Genomic DNA, 24,170 nt, shown 5'->3' on the forward strand with positions numbered 1-24,170 from the left:
GGCTAGTAAGTGACTATAGCGGGTCTTGTGTCATAGACATGAAGTCAGGGCTGCAGCTTTGTGAAGAAATGGCAGCAGGGAGCGGTGGAAAAGCTGCACTGGAGCGACGAGGGCTTCAGTAGATAAGTAATGCTTATTTTGTTGAATGCTTGGCTCCCAATTTTTACTCAAAATCCACAACATTTTTAACAGTTATTTTACATTTTTATATATACTTGTTATTGATAAATGGAAAATCGTTATACGTTCCACTTGATTATTCCCAAATGTTACTGATGATGAGGCCTGTTTTAGTCCCACTTTTTAAGTTTCTATTAAATTTATAATACCCAGTCTAATCCATTCCTATACCATTATAGTGTTGCCGGATGGATGAAGGAAACTGAATGTGAGGAATGTCAATGGGGTTAGCACAGTCCTGCATCAGATAACAAATAATGACAGATTTCTATAGGCTGAAGGAGATGAAAACACAGTTGGGTTGAAAGAGCTTGGATCCTAGAAGTATCTACTTAAGAAACCCTGCTCCTACACAAATAACCAGCTTTTTTTGAGTAGAGAAGGATTAAACGCTTTTCTTGTTTATCATTATTTTTGTGTCCTTTCCTCCAAAAAGCTCATTTGGCTTTCTGTCGAGAAGAAGGCCCCTTCAGGTGAAGCTTCAGTGTGTCAGAAAGTTTCTCTTATTTTTTCCTTCGGGATAATAATGTTCTGCCGTTAACTCCCTTGAATTGAAAAAGCTTTTCTTACAATAAATAGAACTTTGAAGTTGAGTTTTTATCGCTCACAGACAACCTTCAAGGCCCTTCCCGCCAAACATATATGCTAAAATGTCAATCCCCAAGATAGAGCAAATCTAGCCCGAGATAGAAAAATACACACAGCACCTTCTTCTACTAATATATATATTTCTCATTAATGTCCTTCCAGAAAGTAATGATAAGCTTCACTATTGTACGTCCTGGAAAGCTAACATTTACAAATGCATTAAAAATGCTTAGCTCTATCTTTTTCTTGAAATAGGTTTTAGGGCTGATTTCCCAGCGGAAAAGCTGGTGTTGGCTGGAGTCTTCTTTGTGTCCTATTTCTAGGCTACAGGAATGTTATACCAAATAAATAGGCAACTATGCCATATCTGTAATATGTTAGCATCATTAATACCCATATTCCCTACATAAAATATATAAAGTCTCTGGAAATATTACTTATAAATCAATGGAAATGTCTGAATTTCCATCACTAACACACAGCTTGTTTTTTTATTTATCTATTTTTTTTTTACACCTTTTAGCTTTCATGTGTTCAACTTCACCTCTATCAATCTGTGTGAATCCAGCTAAAAATGCATCTTCTTCAGACCAAAAAACACATTGGTAACACACCGTGTGTACACGACCCAATGATGCATTCACGCGTTGCGGGTTTTTATCATCTTAAAAATGCATTGTTTTACCCTTGATTACCACAATTGCATGAACAAAAAACAAGACCGTCCAAAATGTGAACGTTGCCTAAAATTGGATAGTTAATTAGCTGTGCTACTTGATGTTGATTAAAGGGCTATTCCCATTTTGTATATTTAGGGTATATCCACAAATCATGCCATGCATTTATGGTAGACGCGGATCCTACCAATGGTACATGTATCTATCTTCAGATCGGGGTCCTGTTGCCTTCCACTGTGCGACCGCCTCTTCTCTGACAGCGATGCATGAAGGGGTCTCGTTCTTCTAATAGATGCTGTTGTGGGACAGGCCTCTATTGGTATAACCCATTTTTACAGATAGAAAGAATGTATTGTATCCTGCACAAACTTCACAGGACTTTCTGCTTCTTTTTCCTCTTTGAGCCGCCTTCCATATTTGAATTCCTCCGAGGTTCCAAGATTAAGATGACCCATAATGTGATATCGTAATCATTAATGGCGGCTTCTCTCTTTTGCAGCGGAACTTGGTGACTATGATCCATATAAGAACCTCTCTAGTTATGTATCTGAGTATCGTTTTGTGCCTGACCAGAAGGAAGAGCTGGAGGAAGCCATTGAACGTATACATAAAACACTAATGTAAGTATTTCAATCATGTGTGATTTTCATTAGTAGTGCCAATTAAAGGGGTTTTCGAGTTTCAGATAAGCCCTTCCCCTTGGCGCAGTTTGTTTAAAAAAACAAAACTGTGCTTTACTCAATCTCCCCCGCAGGGTCCAGCGATGAATCTCCGCTGCTGCTCCTTGTGCCTGTTATTCTCCGTAGTGTTGATCTCACATCATCGGCGGTGCAGACAATCATTGAGCTTCGTATACAAACAAAAGAATACAACAGTACTCTGTAACCACTAAGATGTATGTAAACATTGAAGATATTAAATTTGAACTGCTTTACTGTTATATAGAATATGCTTATAAAAATGAAGGTACTTGGCTCATAAATTGGCCAATTCATGAGGGCTCATCAGCCATGACAAGGCAACCTATCTTTGATAGGATCCCAAACCTAATAGTTATCAAACATGCCTCTCCGGGCTAAAAGTCTACTAATGTAAAGGGCAAGTAGGATCCATCTTTAATTAAAAACCGCCTTCGGCTGATGGGAGGAGTGCTCAGTCAGAAGAGGAGGCAGTCAAATCCTCCAATAGTATGCTGCAAAAAAACATGTGAAAATGAAGGTACTGACTGTGCACTCCTACCATAAGCTTAAGGCTGTTTTTAATTTCGGCTGGATCCTACATTTTCTTTAAATTTGTAGGCTTTTAGCCCGGGAGAGACATGTTTGATAAATATTAGGTTTGGGGTCCCATCAAAGAAAGATCGTCTTGTCATGGCTGATGGGTTCTCATGAATTGACCAATTCCCTTAATTTTTTATAAATATATTCTATATAGCTTTAATGCAGTTCAAAATTTCATATATTCAATGTTTGCATATATCTTAGTGCTTACAGAGTATTCTTTGGTTTGTATATTCTGCATTACTTATATTATGTATTATCACTGAGCTCAGTGTCTTGGAGTGTCTTGTGCCATCTACTGTCGGCGTGACGTCAGCAGTGCTGACAATAATAGATACTGAGAATGGTGGTGAAGACTCACCACTGGACCTGATGAGAGTGAGTGAAGCGCAGTTTGGTTTTGTAAAACAAACTGCAGCTCGTGGACAGGGGTTCTTTGAAACCAGAAAATCCTTTTTAAGAGTATGCATGAGAGAGGTTTTCATTGAAAGATGTCAGGTGCTTTTCCATTACCAGTTGGCCTGTATGACATGCACGTCCTATAGGTGCACCTTTTTTTTGAGTCCTGTTCTTTCAGGAGGTTTCTTCTTTACTGACAAGTGATGACTTCTGTGTAACCCTGGCTCCCTGACCTGAATGTAGCCCATATAACAGCTCTCACAAGTTGACTTTTTAGATTTATTGGCCTCTGACAAGAATGTGTATAAAACAGTGTTAATATATTGACACATTTTTATGAGGAGCAAAGGTTATTGCCCCTAAACTTGCTGGTTGTAATGGCTGAATTCTGTGTCACTTGTCACAGCCGGAGCTTACAACAATTCACACTTCTGGTCAATAGAAATGATGGGGGCGTTTATAAAAGCTTTGCATACCAGAAAAAAAGCAATTTTACAGACCTTTTTTTTTTGTTTGCATTATTGTATTTTTTTTGTTCAATTCTTGAGTATTTTTGCCATCAGAACTCAATATTTCATTTTGCATCCGTTCATATTTAACAAATACACTGCTCAAAAAATAAAGGGAACACTCAAATAACCCATCCTAGATCTGAATGAATGAAATATTCTCATTGAATACTTTGTTCTGTGCAAAGCTGAATGTGCTGACAACAAAATCACACAAAAATCATCAATGGAAATCAAACTTATTAACCAATGGAGGCCTGGATTTGGAGTCACCCCCAAAATTAAAGTGGAAAAACACACTACAGGCTGATCCAACTTTGATGTAATGTCCTTAAAACAAGTCAAAATGAGTCTCAGTATTGTGTGTGGCCTCCACGTGCCTGTATGACCTCCCTACAACGCCTGGGCATGCTCCTGATGAGGTTGCGGATGGTCTCCTGTGAGATCTCCTCCCAGACCTGGACTAAAGCATCCGCCAACTCCTGGACAGTCTGTGGTGCAATGTGACGTTGATGGATGGAGCGAGACATGATGTCCCAGATGTGCTCAATCGGATTCAGGTCTGGGGAACGGGGGGCCAGTCCATAGCTTCAATGCCTTCATCTTGCAGGAACTGCTGACACACTCCAGCCACATGAGGTCTGGCATTGTCCTGCATTAGGAACCCAGGGCCAACCGCACCAGCATATGGTCTCACAAGGGGTCTGAGGATCTCATCTCGGTACCCAATGGCAGTCAGGCTACCTCTGGCGCGAGCACATGGAGGGCAGTGTGGCCCTCCAAAGAAATGCCACCCCACACCATTACTGACCCAGTGCCAAACCGGTCATGCTGAAGGATGTTGCAGGCATCAGATTGCTCTCCACGGCGTCTCCAGACTCTCACGTCTGTCACATGTGCTCAGTGTGAATCTGCTTTCATCTGTGAAGAGCACAGGGTGCCAGTGGCGACTTTGCCAATCCTGGTGTTCTGTGGCAAATGCCAAGCATCCTGCACGGTGTTGGGCTGTGAGCACAACCCCCATCTGTGGACGTCGGGCCCTCATACCATCTGACGCGCCCCCTGGGCCTGTGCTGTGCAGGGGATACCCGGAGCCGGATCGCTGGGGGTTGTAGTCCTCCGTGGCTGTGACCCGGTCCGTGCCCAGGGCGGTCAAACCAGTGGCAGTCTGAGTGTGATAACAAATGTCCGACTACGCCACCCGTGGATTGCGGTCAGTGGGGACCGCCGCTGCGCTGCAGACCGCTGAAGCTGATGTTGTATGCGCAGCCAAGTATGGGATAACTCCCCACGGGAGAAGTATTGCTTCAGGGCAGCTAGTGTGGATGATGGGAGTGATGGTGTGAGCGTCCCAGTACTGATGGTGCTGGTGCGGCGATGAAACACAGAGACGTGTGGTGCAGTTCAGGGTCTTTACTGATGGAATAACGCAGACCCTCCCGGGAGTACTGGTTAGCAGTAGGGGCCTGGTCAGTCTGTAAGCAAGTAGGATCTCCCCTGGCCAGATGAAGTTGTAGGCCTCCCCGACTATCTGCACTCTTTCCTGGCTACCTTGCTCTATGCGGGTAGAAGTAGCCCACGTCCCTGAGTATACCGTGTGGTGCTCACCCGTATGGCCGGTGACTTGGGGCCTTCCGTTAGCCTCCGCTTCACGATGGCGGTGCTGGTCCCTTGCTTGTGACCGTGCCTCCGGGCTTCTATGGCCAGAGGACATGGAATCCCCTGCCGGTTGGATTCTGCTGCTGGACCTGGATGTCCCCACAGCCTCGGACTCCGTGTCCGGGTTTAGTGTCTTTAGCCAAGGCGAGCTTTCTAGCTTCCAGCCTCTGGCACTCGCTCCTGCTCCTACAGAGCTCCTGTTGTCACTTTCCCTGTGTCTGCTGTCCTCCAGACTTGACTGCGTCTCTGTCTGGGACTTCACTCCCTAATCCCGCCCCAGACCCAGTTTATAAGGGCAGATTCCTCCCCTCCCAGGTCTGGGTGGGCCGTGTTGCATGCTTAGGGCTCATGACCAGAGAAACCTCCCACTTGCTCCCAGACATAATATTTCTATTACTGTGGCAACCAGACCCCTGGGGTGCCACACATCCTCATGGAGTCTGTTTCTAACAGTTTGTGCAGACACATGCACATTTGTGGCCTGCTGGAGGTCATTTTGCAGGGCTCTGGCAGTGCTCCTCCTGTTCCTCCTTGCACAAAGTAGGAGGTATCTGTCCTGCTGCTGGGTTATTGCCCTCCTATGGCCCCCTCCACATCTCCTGGTATCTGCTCCATGCTCTGGACACTGTGCTGACAGACACAGCTACCCTTCTTGCCACAGCTCGCATTGATGTGCCATCCTGGATGAACAGCACTACCTGAGCTATTTCTGTGGGTTGTACTGTAGACACCGCCTCATGCTACTGTACCTCTAGAGGTGAGAGTAATGGCAAAATGAAAAAGTGACCAAAACAACAGCCAAAAAGGATGAGAGCAGAGAAATGGTCTGTGGTCACCACCTGCAGAACCACTCCTTTATAGGGGGTTTCTTGCTAATTGCCGATCATTTCTACCAGTTGTCTGTTCCATTTGCACAACAGCAGGAGAAATTGATTCACAATCAGTGCTGCTTTATAACTGGACAGGTAGATTTCACAGAAGTGTTATTGACTTGGAGTTACATTGTGTTGTTTAAGTGTTTCCTTTATTTTTTTGAGCAGTGTACATCCATTATTATTACTGACCTGTAAAACTTTAAAAAGTGATGGCCGGAAATGCAGCTTTTTTTCTGTTTACTATGATGAAGCATGATTATCAAATTAAAAATGTAACTTTCTGCAGAAATTATTGTTTGCATTTGTATTTTTTGCTATGATATGGAGGATTTTTCTTAAACTGTTATAGGAAAGTGTTGAGAATAAATCTACTGATATATATGTATACTCTGTATAATATAATCAGGGGTGGGCATACCACTGGTGCAGAGAGAGACCCCAAGTCCTGGGGTTCCAACTCGACCAGTAATGTATGTGTGTAGCTAATTTTGACTTGCTGTCTGGTTACATTGGCCACTCATTCTTTGCTGTACTCTGCAGACTAATTACCGTCATTGTTAGAAGTCTGAACTGGGAGAGTTGGAAAACTTGACACAATATCCATTACTGCCTGTAGCTATGTGCTCACCTCCGCTTCACCTCTTTTTTTGATGTGTATTGATTTGATTGTGAGCATGTGACATTCTGTTTTTTTCAATACTTTTTTTTTTTTTTGCATGTTTTTTTTTTATGAAGCTTGTTACCATTCTCTGTTCTTGCAATATTAAACATCTAGACTTATTGCATTTAGTGCTTGAGGGGTTTAGGAGATATATTTATTTCTTGATTGGCACAACTTGGCACAGGACTTTTTTGGCACATTAATAGTTTATCTTCTACTACCAGACACATGGGAATAAATATCCAAACAAATAGCAATTCCCATATTTGCCCTGCACAGAATATAGTAGCTTTTTGAAGAGGACCTTTCACCAAATTTTTCATGTTGAACTGGATACACGGAGCAATAGTGGCTGCAGAGTGGAATAAAACTTTCTTTATTTTTTTTTTTAGTCTTTCCTTTGCAGAGATATTAGCAATCAAAGGATTTTGTACCTAGTGAGTTCACTTTCAAGTCCAACTTATCAGAGTTTAGCTGTGTCACATTACAAACCCTTCTATCGGGTCTACTCCTCTTCTCATAGCACTATCACCTCTGTTATATTGCCCTTCACCTCAGACTGCCTCTCCAGAAATGTGTCAGTAATCACACTTTTGTCTCCAGTGATCAACTTGGGCTGGCTCTGTAGTAAGATGACAGCAGGCTGTCATTACATATCAGGCAGTAGTAGTCCAGAACAAACAGGCTGCTCCTTTATGAAATATAATGACAGCCCTAATCTGATATCACTGCCGAGCAAGTACAATATGATTCAGCATAGCGGATATAAGTGTGATCACATCTCACACCCTAAGAAACCTGCTCTGAGCTACTGTGGAGGCGTGTTCTTTTTCTGCTGTGTGTTGCTACCTGCTTTTGATTGGTCAGCCTCACACAGGGAGAAGAAGTACACGCCTCTAGTGAAAACTATCTAATAACACCAACTTGTACTTAACCAAAGTTAAATCTGTAGGTGCCAAATACTTTAATTTCTAATATTTCTGCAACAGAGAGGCAAAATTGAAAAGTTTTATTCCGCTCTGCAGCCACTATTAAATCATGTGTCCAATTCAACATGGTTAATTTGGTGATACATCACAAATTACTATTTACCTTTGTATTTTGACTGTAAGAGACCATAGTTAATAACTGCATGTAGGCAATAGATGATAATGGTATAAAAGGTCAACAGTTTTTAGTTTTCCTGCTGCAAAACAAGCAAAATCTCCTTCTTTAGTTTATTTTACTACAATAGCAGAATATTTCTGTGTAGATGAACTTTGATTTATGTTTAGATAAAAATGTAATGTGTGAACTGTGGTTATTATACAAGTTAGTGTTTTATCTCCTCCATTTATCTCCGAGATTTAAACTGCCCATAAAGGAAACCTGTCGGTTGATTCATGTTCCCCAAACCATGGGCAGCATGAATCAGAGCCTGTCTGTGTGATTGCAGCCAGTTATGTTTCTCTCTGAAATATTCCTGTGTTTCAGGCAAAACATAGTGTGAACATCTGGCCGGGAACTATAGGGAGAGACTAAACTAGTCCAGCACAACCCTGCACGGATTCTTCCTGCATCGGTCTTACTGATTGACACGTCGCTCCCATGTCTGTACATGGGGAAACACTTGTCAATCACCTGCAGCAAAGCAGGAAGACGATGGCCATTGGCTGCGCAGAACTAGTCTCTTCTCTCCATATTCCCCCAGTTGGCTCTTGAAACTATATTTTCTCTGGCGTTTCAGAGAAAACCATACCTTGCTGCAATCCACAGCTAGGCTCTGCTTCATGCTGCCTGTGTTTAGGGCAGCATGACTCTAATGAATAGGTTCCCTTTAACCCCTTCCCGACCCGTGTCACACCGTTTGTGACATGGAAAACAGTTCGTTCCCGACCCATGTCACAGCGTCTGTGACATGGAGGGAAAGACCCCCTGCAGCGCCTGCGAGCGGGGTCGCTCAGGTGTCACAGTTGCTACTGCAACTGGACATCCTGAAGTCGACCCCCCGGGGGGTGGATTAACCCCCCCGTGCCTGGGACCCCTCCGATTGGCTGTTTCATTTTCACTTTTAATGAAACTGCCAATCGGTATGAATTAAATATTTCACCAATGAAAATTGGTGTAATATTTAAATCTGGGCATGGCCTGATGCTTACAGCATCAGCCATTGGCTGGGGGGAGTGTCACCTCTGTCCCCCCCTCCCCCCAGATCTGATTGGGGGGCTAGCGTCACATGGATACTAGCCCCAATCAGATGTGGAGGGAGTTTTTAATGATGGCCGCAACTGCCCGTCCATGGATCGGGTGCCGGCCGTTGTGGACCCTCTGCTGCTGCCTCCTGTGGACCCTCTGCTGCTGCCCCCCCGTGGACCCTCTGCAGCTGCCCCCCCGTGGATCGCCTGCTGCCGCCGCTGATCGCCTGCTGCCGCCGCTGATCTGCATCAGGTAGTATTGCCCCCGCTCCCCCCCGACCCCCCCTCCACTCCACCCTGCCCCCCCCTCCACCCCCGACCCCCCCTCCACTTTCATACCTGCACCCCGACCTCCGCTCCCTCTGCTCCCTCTCCCACGTCTTCATCCACCGGCTGCTGCTCTCCTTCTGACAGCCGGTGGACTGTGATCACAGCAGCAGCAGGCTCAGTGTAAATGCCCTGCTCCTGTGATCAAACCCACCATCCCCCAGTCCCAGTGATATCACCCCCCACCTCCCAATAATCACCCCTCCCCCAGTGTTCACCCCCCCTGTCCCCAGTGTTCACCCCCCCTGTCCCCAGTGTTCACCCCCCCTGTCCCCAGTGTTCACCCCCCCTGACCCCAGTGTTCACCCCCCCAGTGTTCACCCCCCCCTGTCCCCAGTGTTCACCCCCCCTGTCTCCAGTGTTCACTCCCCATCCCCAGTGTGCACCCCCCCATCCCAGTGATCATCCCCCCCCCCCCGCAAACCCAGTGATCACCCCCCTTGCTGCTGCCGGCTCCTGCCCCAGTGATCACCCCCCTTGCTGCTGCCGGCTCCTGCCCCAGTGATCACCCCCCTTGCTACTGCCGGCTCCTGCCCCAGTGATCACCCCCCTTGCTGCAGCTGCTGGCTCCTCCATCTCTTCAGCCCCCCCCCTACGCCTGACAGCCCCCTACGCCTGACAGCCCCCTACGCCTGACAGCCCCCCTACGCCTGACAGCCCCCCTACGCCTGACAGCCCCCTACGCCTGACAGCCCCCCTACGCCTGACAGCCCCCCTACGCCTGACAGCCCCCCTACGCCTGACAGCCCCCCTACGCCTGACAGCCCCCACACGTGACTGCAGAAGGTTACACCAAGCACACACACACACACACGTACACTCACACTATAATAAAGTTTAGATTTTTTTTTTTTTTTTTTTTTTTTTTTTTTACACACGCACACAGCACACAAAATGTCCCGCCCGTCCCACTCATCCCAGTCTAGGGCGTACTCAGCTTAGTAGGCTATGTCAGGTTGGTGTGTGTGTTGTAGTGTGTGTGGTGTATACACTACAATATACCACACCGCACACCAACCTGACATACACTACACAATGGTGTCCACTAACAAATTGGAACCATGTTGCGTTTGGAGAGTCCCTGTGTGCCCAAACATTGGAGCTCCCCAACAAGTGACCCCATTTTGGAAACTAGACCCCCCAAGGCACCTATCTAGATGCATAGTGAGCACTTGAAACCCCCAGGTGCTTCACAAATTGATTCATAAAAATGAAAAAGTGGAAAAAAAAACACTTTTTTATTTTTACGGATTAATTTGTGAAGGATCTGGGGGTTCCAAGTGCTCACTATGCATCTAGATAGGTGCCTTGGGGGGTCTAGTTTCCAAAATGGGGTCACTTGTGGGGGAGCTCCAATGTTTGGCCACACAGCGGCTCTCCAAACGCAACATGGTGTCTTCTAACAATTTGAGCCGACAATTTGTTAGCGGACACCATGTTGCTTTTGGAGAGCCGCTGTGTGCCCAAACATTGGAGCTCCCCAACAAGTGACCCCATTTTGGAAACTAGACCCCCCAAGGCACCTATCTAGATGCATAGTGAGCACTTGGAACCCCCAGGTGCTTCACAAATTGATTCATAAAAATGAAAAAGTGGAAAAAAAAACACTTTTTTATTTTTACGGATTAATTTGTGAAGGACCTGGGGGTTCCAAGTGCTCACTATGCATCTAGATAGGTGCCTTGGGGGGTCTAGTTTCCAAAATGGGGTCACTTGTGGGGGAGCTCCAATGTTTGGCCACACAGCGGCTCTCCAAACGCAACATGGTGTCTTCTAACAATTTGAGCCGACAATTTGTTAGCGGACACCATGTTGCTTTTGGAGAGCCGCTGTGTGCCCAAACATTGGAGCTCCCCCACAAGTGACCCCATTTTGGAAACTAGACCCCCAAAGGCACCTATCTAGATGCATAGTGAGCACTTGGAACCCCCAGGTGCTTCACAAATTGATTCATAAAAATGAAAAAGTGGAAAAAAAAACACTTTTTTATTTTTACGGATTAATTTGTGAATGACCTGGGGGTTCCAAGTGCTCACTGTGCATCTAGATAGGTGCCTTGGGGGGTCTAGTTTCCAAAATGGGGTCACTTGTGGGGGAGCTCCAATGTTTGGCCACACAGCGGCTCTCCAAACGCGACATGGTGTCCGCTAACAAATTGAATGGAAAATCGGCTCAAATTGTTAGCGGACACCATGTTGCGTTTGGAGAGCCCCTAATGTGCCTAAACAGTGGAGCTCCCCCACAAGTGACCCCACTTTGGAAACTAGACCCCCCAAGGCACCTATCTAGATGCATAGTGAGCACTTGGAACCCCCAGGTGCTTCACAAAATGATCTGTGAAAACAAAAAAGTACTTTTTTTTTCACAAAAATTTTCTTTTAGCCTAAATTTTTTAATTTTCACATGGGTAACAGGATAAAATGCATCCTAAAATGTATTGGTCAATTTCTCCTGAGTACACTGATACCTCATATGTGGTCGTAAACCACTGTTTGGGCACATGACAGGGCTCAGAAGAGAAGGAGCGCAATTTGACTTTTGGAGCTAATTTTCCATTCAAAAAGTAAAATGGCGCTCCTTCCCTTCTGAGCCCTGCCGTGTGCCCAAACAGTGGTTTATGACCACATATGAGGTATCAGTGTACTAAGGAGAAATTGACCAACAAATTTTAGGATGCATTTTATCCTGTTACCCATGTGAAAATTAAAAAATTTAGGCTAAAAGAAAATTTTTGTTAGAAAAATAAAAATGTTCATTTTTTTCTTCCATGTGGCTTTAGTTCCTGTGATGCACCTGAAGGGTTAATAATCTTCTTGAATGTAGTTTTGAGTAGCTTGAGGGGTGCAGTTTTTGGAATGGTGTCACTTTTGGGTGTTTTCTGTCATGTACACCCCTCAAAGGGACTTCAAATGTGATGTGGTCACTAAAAAAAATGGCTTTGCAAATTTTGCTGGAAAAAAGAAAATTTGCTGATGAACTTTGAACCCTTCTAACTTCCTACCAAAAATTTTTTTTTTTTCAAAAATTGTGCTGATGTAAAGTAGACATGTGGGAAATGTTATTTATTAACTATTTTGTGTCACATCACTCTCTAGTTTAGCAGAATAAAAATTCAAAATTTGAAAATTGCAAAATTTTCAAAATTTTTCCCATATTTTTGATTTTTTCACAAATAAACGCAAATATTATCGACCTAAATTTAATACTAACATGAAGCCCAATATGTCACGAAAAAACAATCTCAGAATCGCTAGGATCCGTTGAAGTGTTCCAGAGTTTTTACTTCGTAAAGGGACACTGGTCAGAATTGACAAAAATGCCAAGGTCTTTAGGGTCAAAATAGGCTGGGTCCTGAAGGGGTTAAAGCTTGTTAGTCCAGCAGCTATCTCTCCTGCAACCCCTATACACATGTATGCTTGATTTGGCGAGTACACACATGATATCCAAGCTCTTGTCCATCCTCTATGCAGAAAACTTCTTTACAGCTTTATTCAAGTGAATAGACCTGGGTGGACAGGGGCACTATTGTGCAGAAAAAAAGCTATAAAATTAACTAGCACTGCAGTTCCTTCACTTTTGGGATTGTTGTGGTTTTGGCTGTCCGACCTTATTACGTTGCAACCACTCCCCATGTGTTGCTACATGGTAGCTCCTCCAGACATACAAAGGTTTGTGTTGCAGAAAATATGATCAAACATTTGTTAAATACCATTTTATTTCTTCAATAAAGTTAAGTCCTGCTGTATGTTTCAGGCTTGTAAATATACCATAATATAAAAATGTTTAAGGCCAGGTCCTGATGTAATGAAAAATTCACTGTGAATCCATAACTGCGTAACATGCAGATTGTGCGGTCAGTTTAAATCCACAGGAAACATCTGAAATTGACATAATGTGGATTAATGACAGAACACAGATCAATTTCTGCATATAAAAATTTGTTAAAATCTTATCCGCATGCGTAGTGCTATATTTCACTTTGGATATTCGATGGCCAAATCTGCACTCGGCATTCCCTTCCCTTGTGCACATACGTTATTGCTAGACTTTATTGACCAAGGTGATGTAAACTTAGACTCCTACAATAATTATGGGAGAACATGATGTGTGCTCTGTGTGACATTACAGATGACATGTGTAGGATTCCTCCGAGGTCACATCCGGCAATTCTAGTACTTGTGATACCTTTCTTGACTTGGTAATGCCAAAAGCCTTAGTCACCGTGGACACAATAAATACTGGGACTATCGTATGACTTTTTATATTGTTGATGAGGACTTTGGCATAAAGTGAATGAATTAATGTTTATTTTTAACATCCATAAAGGAATAAAGACATCTTCATGAAATATAGTGTATCAAACTATAAAGCTTTATCTGCCTAGCTGTTTTTTTTTTTTTTTTTTTTACTTTTTAGATTTTCATCTTTATTTTTTTAATACTTTAACATGAGTTGCAGGACCTCCGGTGATGCAGGGTGCGCCTCCTGGCTAGTGCTCTGCATACTAATCGCTCACTTTCACTGACCTTTCACAGGTCACCTTCACGTGGAAACAAAGAATAACGTTCACACTCATAAAGAATGTATTTTCTGCTCCCAGATCTGACGCCTACATCAAGGATATTGTTGAAGCATTAGTGGGCTATACAAGCATTTGTTAGTATGGCAGTGTTGATTCATGGATGGCATGGTTTTCCTGGGTAAAAATAAGGACTTCTTAGTAAACTACATGGAATACTGGCACTTTTGTTCTTATGCTTAATTATATAGGGTATAAAGGTGCCTTTCTAAATTTGACATACACTCTGAAAATGAAGTTGAGTTTCAATCGTCCTAGAAAAGAGAATTTGGAGGTGAAAAATAAGAAATATGATGCAAGTGGATTACAGTTTTAGCTCATAAATGAAAAGTTATACTTTTTTCAAAATATTTTCTGTATCAATCCCTCTTGTCTTTTTAAGATCTTTGCTTGGCGGAATTTAGTAGTAACCATTATTCTTTACCACTAGTAATGAGCGCAAGTTCTCGTTACTCGAGTTTGCCTAGGGTGCTCGGGTGTGCACAGAGTATCCTGGGTGCTCGAGTGACCTGTTCGAGTCCCTGCGACCACCTGTTTCCCAGCTGTTAGACAGCCACAAAACATGCGGGGATTGCCCGTGTATACATTCACGCAGGGACTTGAACATGTCACCTGAGCACCCGCGATTCTCTGTGCACACCCAAGCACCCTAGGCAAACTCTAGTAACGAACACTTGCGCTCATCATTAATTACCACCTATAAACCAGTCCAGATCATGTGATGGACACATGCATAGCGTGTTTTGCACAATCCCAACATAGATTGTCTCTCGGTAAACTCAAGTGATGCCCATGGAAAATACATATGTAATATCCAATGAAGTCCCAGCACTCACGTACTGATGAATAAGACTTTAATCTAATTAACACACAGGACGCGTTTCAGCCCATCCCAAGCTTTCATCAACAATGGAAAAAAGGAAAGATTGCACAAAATATAAAGGGCAACAAAAAAGGAAATTACCTCCTCATTGAGAAATGCGAGGAAATGGCACCAAGAAAAAAAACATATGTAATCATGCTATAAAAAACACAGGCTGATAATTGACCGATCTTTGACCTTTGCAAACATGGTTGTTGATTGCCACAAAGAAGCAAATGCTTGTTCGTCAGCTGATCTACTCTTTAAAAGAAATTATAAATGTCGGCAGCAGCAACAACCCGTCACCTCTCGTAAGCAGGGCATGTGCAGACCGCGTGCAAAGTTCTATTGAGGGGTTAATTCCACCATCTAAAATGGGCAAATTTGCAAGTGCCTAATTTATTTTCTCAAAAAATTGTATATTTTTTTTAAATCTACAAAAAAAAATTGCTAAAATTGGAATACTGCCCACGTAGCGTTTTTCAAGCGTTTATGCTGCGGAATTTCCGCAGCGTAAACGCTTGTTAAACGCTAGGTAATCCGCCCCACATGGTCCCCAAGGGGATTCCGCATGTTCTATGCACATGCTGCGGATTTTTCCGCAGCGTTAATGCTGTGTACAAAAATTCGCAGCATGTCATTTAATTTTGCGGAAGTGCAGCGGAACTCCCGCCATTGACTTGCATTGAAACGCATAGAAACCGCGACTGTACATTTCTACAAGCGGCTTCTATGCGTCTCTATGTGCGGATGGTACCCAGTTCTGGAGGAGAGGAGACTCTCATCCAGACCTGGGTACCATTGTACCTGTAAAAAAAGAATAAAATAACAAATAAAGTTTATACTCACCTGTCCGGCGGCTTCTCTCTGAATGCTGGCATCGCTTGAGGACCTGCGGTGACGTCACAGTCATGTGACCGCAGGCCCTTCACCGCTCTGTCTCGCGATATGCCGGCAGCCGGGAACCAGACGGGAACGAGCGCTGCAGCCACGCCGGGGCCTCGGGGGTGAGTATAGCTTTATTTGTTTTAATTTTTACGGTTCACACTGTATAAATCCATGCTGTTTGCATGGATTTATACAGTGTGACCTACTTGTCAAGCACTTTCCAAGTGATGCTATCGCATGGAAAGCGCTTGTCAATCTGCATGCAGAAACGCATGTGAATCCGCATGTGGATCCGCATGTATTCTGCAGGAAAAACGCATGCACAATCTGCATGCGTTTTTTCTACCAGGGAGATGCAGAAATGCTGCAGAAATTTTCTGCTTCATTTCTGCATCGTGGGCACATAGCCTAAGTGTGAACACATCTCGTACCCCAAGAATCCTGCTCTAAGCTACTCTGGTGGCGTTTTTTTTTTTTTTTTTCTGCTGTGTGTTGCTACCTGCTTATGATTGGTCAGCATCATACAGGGTGAAGAAATACACACCCCTCGTGAAAACTATCTGATAACACCCACTTGGGAAACTAATCTAAAATTTATTGACTATGTATGATCAACATTTTGGCTGTGAAAAAGTTTTGATTGAAAGAGATTTGATTGACATTAGAACTTAGTTTGACTAGTTGAGCACTTTAGCTCTTAAATACATAAGTGTAACAGTTCATACAACCTCCTGAGTTTTATAGAGCTATATTATGAAGCCTATAAGCTTTTATAGGAACCTACTATATCCCTGTGTGACTAAAGATGTCATATTACAGACCATACCTTGACTTTGGCGCACCATATGGTGACACGCAGGGTGCCTACAGCTCTTTATGTAGGCTTTGCTGTGTACAAGTTTTTTTTCCTGTATATGGCTGGAAGACACAACTGACTCCAATTATCTTATAGAATAGCAATCTGTTTTTTTTCTCTAAGAATCCATGGCAACTTATCACCGCCCTCAATCTAATGTCTGCGGCCAAGGTATGATTACTTCTATTGTGCTTCCATCCTCTGTAGCACTTTACATGGTGGAATATTGAGGTGAGCATTTTAAAAGACTGCGATGGACTAATGAAGCAATGTTTATGAGATACGTTCTGGAGGCGCCTACAATATGTCGTCTCTCATTACTCTGAAACATGGCATATGTAGTTTACAACATTTTTCATTTTGTTTCCTAATATGTCCAGACATCCACGTGTTTCTCTGTTGACAGAATAATATACTGTCTGGTATCTCCTGTTAATAAGCTGAGCAAGAACAATAATGAAAAATGAATACTGGATTCTTTTATTAACCTTCTCAATAAGACAAAATATTAAAGTAGATCGGTCACCGGATTTTATAATCCAAACCGCATGCATTGTTACAAAGATCTGCTTAGACTTGATGATGCTGGTGTACTTACTTTGAAAATCCATATCAAATTGGCAGTATAATCCTGATACGAAAATTATAATTTTATTAGTCTAACAAAACCGGGACTCATAACATGCTTCTTTGAATATCTGGTTAGACAACTTTCATAAAGGATTTTACAGCCATTTTTAAAGTAAGTACGCCAGCCTCATCAGGTGTAAGAGATCTATATTGTGAAATCTGGTGACAGATCCACTTTAAAAGGAATCTGTCACCCAAGTTATTGCAATCCAATCTGAGAGCAGCATAATGTAGGAGCAGAGACTCTGATTGTATCACTTCCTGGTCTGCTTGCTATAGATTCAATAAAATCTGTTTTATCAGCAGAAAAAAACACGGGAAAAAACGCAGCAAAACCTGCAGATTTGACGCAGTTGATTTCCTGCCAGAGATCAGTTTTGCTGCAGATTTCTGACTGAAAAAAAACACAACATGTGGGAACATAGCCTAAAACCATATATGTTTTTGGGTATGTGTGTTATATCCGGTGTAATGACATGTGATCTTCAGAGGTTCTACATTTGCTTCTCTTGGCCATAGAAGATGATCACAAACCGCTTGGGGACCATCTTGATGCGTTTTTGCAATAGTCCATGCATTGAAGTTTATCTCAGAAGAGTTTTCACCTTGCTCCTTGTTAGGGTATGTGCGCACGTTCCGGATTTGAAGCAGAAATTTCTGTAGTGTTTCTGCATCTCCTTGGCAGGAAAAACGCTGCGGAAAAAAACATGCGTTTTGCCGTGTTTTTTTAAGCTTTTTTGTACATAAATGAATGCTTTTTGGAGCTAAATAGTTATTTGAAAAGTAACGTGGGACATTGCTTTATTAATCCTTGGATTACCATCAGAACTGAAGTGAGTATATTGGTTAATTTAAGAACGTGTCTGTTGTATTTCAAATAATGCTTGCTCTGTGTCTGTGTGTTCTTTACTTTAATTAGGTTTGGTGATGAAATGGTCTGATTGACACCTTTTCATCACCAAACAAAAGAGCTAGGTGTCAGCTACTCCCATAAACCCAATCTTCATTAGCATTCCCATTCATGTAATTTCTGGGGCAGCTGTGAGCTGCTATTTTTAGTCTAGGAAGGTGCTAATAGGCATACATGGTCCCTGGCTATTATTAACAGCTCACATCTTTTTCGTTAGCCGCTACATCCCCCTGATCAGCAACAAGCAGCTGTTTGGACGCAGCATATTTTTGCGGTGTCCAAACGCTTTGTAATAATGCCGCACTTTTTTTGTCGGTACATGAGAATCCACCTCATATTCAATTGGTCAAAACTACATAAAGTGACTCATGTCAGATTTGGAAAAATAGGGCTTGGTCACGAAAGCCTAAACTGGCTGCCTGAGAGAGGATTTAATTATTTTTGTCTCTGTAGTTGCTCAGTTTAGATTAATTGCTTACCTAACATTCCTGATTGCTTCTTGTCTGCCGCTCATTGTGTTGTCAGTTCTGTACTGTGAAGGGACTCTGATGAGCAAGATAAGCGGTGTACTTACTGTGACCTGTGCTGTGTGCTACTTATGTAAATGTCGGATCTAACAGCAAACGTTCTTTGTGCTTAAAGGCCCTTATTTCATTCTGTAGTAAAATTGCCATCATTAGTGGAAATTCCTGGTCTGCAGATAAATTTGTTAAAGGGGGTATTCCGGGCCTGGGACAAAATCTGCAGTCACTACGAGACTGCAGACAGCCAAATCGTGACCACATTCCCATTGGGACCGGATGGTCACATGACTACATTTATATAATTTGCATGCTTGCAGTCACATGCCAACTAGACTCATCTGGCTTCTCTTAATTCACTTGTATTGAGCAACGCCAAACATGTCTAGTTGGCACGTGACCGCAAGTATGCAAATCTCATAAATGCGGTCACATTGGGAAATTGTGACCGAATGTGCACTGCACACTGATTCGGCATTCTGTTGTCACATAAAGTGACTGCAAACTTTTGTAGCAAGCCTGGACAACCCCTTCAATTTATCCACATGTATCTCAACTGTGATTGTGATTCCAACAAAATTAGACTTTGGAATAGTAATAGGATCTTTCAAATAAAATTTAACCTGCATTTATAATGTGTCAACTGCGTATGAATTTGCCCAAAAACTACTGTATAAAGTCCCTCAGGCTCTTTTTGCCTGCAGTGATATAGAAGGTAAAACCACTGTGATTTCAGAAGTCTCATTCACTTTGCTGGGACAGTAAAAATGCTGCTTTTTCGTGGGAAAAACTCATCAAAAACACAGTGTGAACATACCTTAAGGATGAATGTGTAGACTTTTCTAAAAGTTTCCTTGCCTAATATTCAAATGAGCATGTTCATTATAATTTGAGCATTTAACAGAATCATCCAGTCTAAGATCTATACAATAATATATGCGTTTGTATTGTGAAATCTGGTGGTAAAGTAATAATCGGCACTGGAACAAATCATCAATGCAATCTAAAGCCAATAAGCCCACAGTAAAGTCTTGTGATGGCTTCAGACCCTTTGGTCCATATGTTTAATACAGAGTAAGGGGTGAAGATAAAATATATGCAGCCCGTGGGACTCTACAGGGACAATGTCATGTTATATTTCATAGCTACAAAAGCGGGAAGCCGTCCCTTACAGGTGGAGAGGTAAAGTGAACCTTGCTGTCCCATATGGTTTCTAATCTTAAATCTTCTGCTATTGTCTGAAATCTCCATCCTCGCCGGACTCTAAAATAAAAGTCCCACTCATTTCTTGTGTCTATATTATTTATATACAGTATATAATAATGCAGTGAACGGTTCTTGTAGGAACATACCCATTAGGAGGCATCTTATGAGTTTCATACTGTTTTGTAGCGCTACTGGATGCTAAGCTTGAGATTCCCATCTTGTTTATATGATTTCTGAAATCCCCTCTAAATTACATTGAAAACCTGTCAGATGGATTGTCAAATATTTTGACTAATGATATTTTTTTTTTCTTTAATTTTCTCTTTCTGTAGGAGTCAGGTCCCTGCCGTAGCGGAATCTAATTATTTGTCGGTGGCCAAATCTCTTGAAATGTATGGAGTTGACCTGCACCCTGTCTATGTAAGTGGAAATGAAAAGTAAATTCTATACTTTTTACATGTGCATAATGAAGATGGAGAGCATGGAAACGAGAGATTAGCAAATAGATTCGCAGCATGGAAACGAGAGATTAGCAAATAGATTCGCAGCATGGAAACGAGAGATGAGAGAATAGATTCGCAGGAATGTGGGAGCTCTGAGGACTACCTCCTGGCCACCAGCATTTCTGGCTGCTCTTTAGGTTAGCTAGCACATCATTGCGGTGTGACGCGCCAGGCTGCCTAATCAAAAGAGGATCCAGGGACGCCGGCAGGTAGGAGGCAATTCCCAAGAAAATTTTCTTGTAAAAAAAAAAAAATTTTTTTTTTTACTTGAAAAAGACACCAGTACATAATAGAAACGCACTGTCCAACAAGAGAACCTTCACCTACTATTTTTTTTTCAGCAAGTTCTCCCAGCCATACAGCCTACTTTTGTTTTTTTCTGTTTTTTTTTTTTCTTTTTAATGAAGGGCACATATATATACAGTACAGACCAAAAGTTTGGACACACCTTCTCATTTAAAGATTTTTCTGTATTTTCCTGACTATGAAAATTGTACATTCACACTGAAGGCATCAAAACGATGAATTAACACATGTGAAATTATATACTTAACAAAAAAGTGTGAAACAACTGAAAATATGTCTTATATTCTAGGTTCTTCAAAGTAGCCACCTTTTACTTTGATGACTGCTTTGCACACTCTTTCCAGAGGTAGTCACCGGAAATGGTTTTCACTTCGCAGGTGTGCCCTGTCAGGTTTAATAAGTGGGATTTCTTGCCTTATAAATGGGGTTGGGACCATCAGTTGTGTTGTGCAGAAGTCAGGTGGATACACAGCTGATAGTCCTACTGAATAGACTGTTAGAATTTGTATTAGGGCAAGAAAAAAGCAGCTAAGTAAAGAAAAACGAGTGGCCATCATTACTTTAAGAAATGAAGGTCAGTCAGTCCGAAAAATTGGGCAAACTTTGAAAGTGTCCCCAAGTGCAGTTGCAAAAACCATCAAGCACTACAAAGAAACTGGCTCACATGAGGACCACCCCAGAAAAGGAAGACCAAGAGTCACTTCTGCTTCTGAGGATAAGTTTATCCGAGTCACCAGCCTCAGAAATCGCAGGTTAGCAGCAGCTCAGATTAGAGACCAGGTCAATGCCACACAGAGTTCTAGCAGCAGACACATCTCTTCAACAACTGTTAAGAGGAGACTTTGTGCAGCTGGCCTTCATGGTAAAATAGCTGCTAGGAAACCACTGCTTAAGGACAGGCAGCAAGCAGAAGAGACAAGTTTGGGCTAAAGAACACAAGGAATGGACATTAGACCGGTGGAAATCTGTGCTTTGGTCTGATGAGTCCAAATTTGAGATCTTTGGTTCCAACCACCGTGTCTTTGTGCGACGCAGAAAAGGTGAACGGATGGACTATACATGCCTGGTTCCCACCGTGAAGCATAGATGAGGAGGTGTGATGGTGTGGGGGTGCTTTGCTGGTGACACTGTTGGGGATTTATTCAAAATTGAAGGCATACTGAACCAGCATGGCTACCACAGCATCTTGCAGCGGAATGCTATTCCATCTGGTTTGCGTTTAGTTGGACCATCATTTATTTTTAAACAGGACAATGACCCCAAACACACCTCCAGGCTGTGTAAGGGCTATTTGACCAAGAAGGAGAGTGATGAGGTGCTACGCCTGATGACCTGGCCTCCACAGTCACCAGACCTGAACCCAATCGAGATGGTTTGGGGTGACCTGGACCGCAGAGTGAAGGCAAAAGGGCCAACAAGTGCTAAGCATCTCTGGGAACTCCTTCAAGATTGTTAGAACAACCATTTCCGGTGACTACCTCTTGAAGCTCATCAAGAGAATGCCAAGAGTGTGCAAAGCAGACATCAAAGCAAAAGGTGGCTACTTTGAAGAACCTAGAATATAAGACATATTTTCAGTTGTTTCACACTTTTTTGTTAAGTATATAATTCCACATGTGTTAATTCATAGTTTTGATGCCTTCAGTGTGAATGTACAATTTTCATAGTTATGAAAATACAGAAAAATCTTTAAATGAGAAGGTGTGTCCAAACTTTTGGTCTGTACTGTACATTCTGAACATAGCTGTTAAAAGTTTCATGGCCTATTTAGACAAGCTGAACACACTTCTATGCGCACAGAACAATCGCTAATACGATCATCGTTTTGTGTTCATAGAATATCAACTTATTGGCAGCACATCTCTTGTTCACACACTACGATATGCTGCCAAGAACTGTAGTTTTTAGATTGATTAATAATCGTTTCACCCGACAAACAAGCTTTTTGCTCGGTCGTTGAGTGATTGCCATCCTGTTTAAACAGGCCAAAAATCATGAAACATGCGTTCCTTGGAATGCTCCTTCCTCATCAGCCTTTACATTTCCTTGTTTCCAGTATGTGTGGTATGTTTTCACGGATCCCACACGTACCCATTATACCCTATGTCTGTGTTTTTACATGGACTGTGTGTACATGCAAAACGCATAGAGAAATGTCCATTTTTTTCCAGCAGCACAGATGACGAAGGGCCAATACAAGTCTATGGGTCCATGAAAAACACATACAGCTCACGATGGCATCTGTGTGCTATCTATGCGCTGTCCATGTTTAACGTTGTAAAGTACAGGAGAAGCTTTGTAATGAACTCATTTCTTTTATGCATTTATGAAAAACACTGATGACACATTGATGGTAAAAACAGACACACGGGTGGAAAACACTGATGACACCGGTCCAGGTTCTCCACGTATGTGTTTTATACAGACATGTGAAGAAGGCCTAAGTTGTGAGATTCCCCGTACTTCCTTTCTTCCACAATACCTTCCCTTCCTTGGTCAAGTGTGGCGCCCCTGAGGGTTCGACCGCCACAGGAATGCTGCACTTCTTCAATGGAGTGTGGTGTTCCTCCTCTGAGGTAAGGCCAGTGTGATGGTAGTGACCTAACCTTTTGCATCCAACACCACATTTCCACCAGAGGGAGCTAGTATGCACTAGGTGCTGCTCCCCTGGTTACAGGGAGACTGGGGAACACAAAGTGGTAGGAACCAGTTAGTGGTGTGTGGGTGGAGGAACAACTAGATAGTGACACTTTAGATTTCATATTTAATAGAATGCCATCTTTGATCTTAGACTTTTTCGGTTCTTCTCTGGTCCATCAGTCTAGCCTTTGCTAGTCTGTCGGCTGTCACTGTGCTGTTAAACTACTGTGTGTAATGTGACTTCCCTCCAGGAGCGCAGATCCTGTGTGGGCCTGCACCGGCATGGGACACAGCCCTCGTACCCCGATCTTTGGGACGAGAGGTAGGTTGCAGACGAGGAATGTCTCAACCCGGCCGAGGACCAGGATCAAGAAGGCCCGGGAGCTTTAGAGTGTGGCTCCCTAGCAAATGGGTCCCGGGGAGGATGCAGACGGAGCGGAGTACGCCACCTGTCCTCGCCTACCTGATCTATTCAGAGGGATTCCGGCTGCAAGAGAGGTACCGGCCCCCGACCTCGTACTCTACGTTCAGGACGGGAAAGCCCGGTTAGGCCCTGAGGATCCCACCGGGCGTCGGATGGAGAGGAATTGCCACCCGACCCCTACACCTGAGAGGAGCTCAGAGGGATACCCGGCCTATCTACACACGCACAGACGGGAAAGGGTGAAGTCTGTAGTGCAGGAACACTCTGGTGCAGGGTCGCTACCGAACACTGGACTTCCTTGGAGGTAGTCGGACCCCCGTCCCTGGTGGCCGCAGGACTCCGCGGGGAGCAGGGAGTCGCCTTCCCGCTAACATCTCTGAGTGAGTAAAGCTTTGGAAGTTCACCCCTAAGGCCTCCGGACTGTTCATTACGCGCCATACCACGCGACGCTGTGTCCGTACTCTCTCCCACGCTACTGCTACCCCCCTTCATCCTGTCTTGCCTGCCCTGAGGCCT

The 24,170-nt window shown here is 43.3% G+C and overlaps 1 protein-coding gene across 5 annotated transcripts in view; it reads left to right on the forward strand.

Annotated features, from left to right (window-relative positions):
- Positions 1–24,170, forward strand: part of EPB41L4A (erythrocyte membrane protein band 4.1 like 4A) — a 334,648-nt gene that overhangs the window by 206,363 nt on the left and 104,115 nt on the right. For all 5 annotated transcript variants that reach the window (XM_073677363.1, XM_073677380.1, XM_073677398.1 and 2 more), the window contains 2 exons: positions 1,945–2,065; positions 20,114–20,201. In XM_073677363.1, the coding sequence (XP_073533464.1) occupies positions 1,945–2,065; positions 20,114–20,201 (209 nt within the window). The remainder of the gene's footprint in view (positions 1–1,944; positions 2,066–20,113; positions 20,202–24,170) is intronic.

This window comes from Phyllobates terribilis, unplaced genomic scaffold, assembly GCF_046119375.1.
Source record: "Phyllobates terribilis strain yellow unplaced genomic scaffold, ASM4611937v1 Scaffold_1__5_contigs__length_1240528914, whole genome shotgun sequence".
In the NCBI taxonomy this organism is placed as follows: Eukaryota; Metazoa; Chordata; class Amphibia; order Anura; family Dendrobatidae; genus Phyllobates; species Phyllobates terribilis.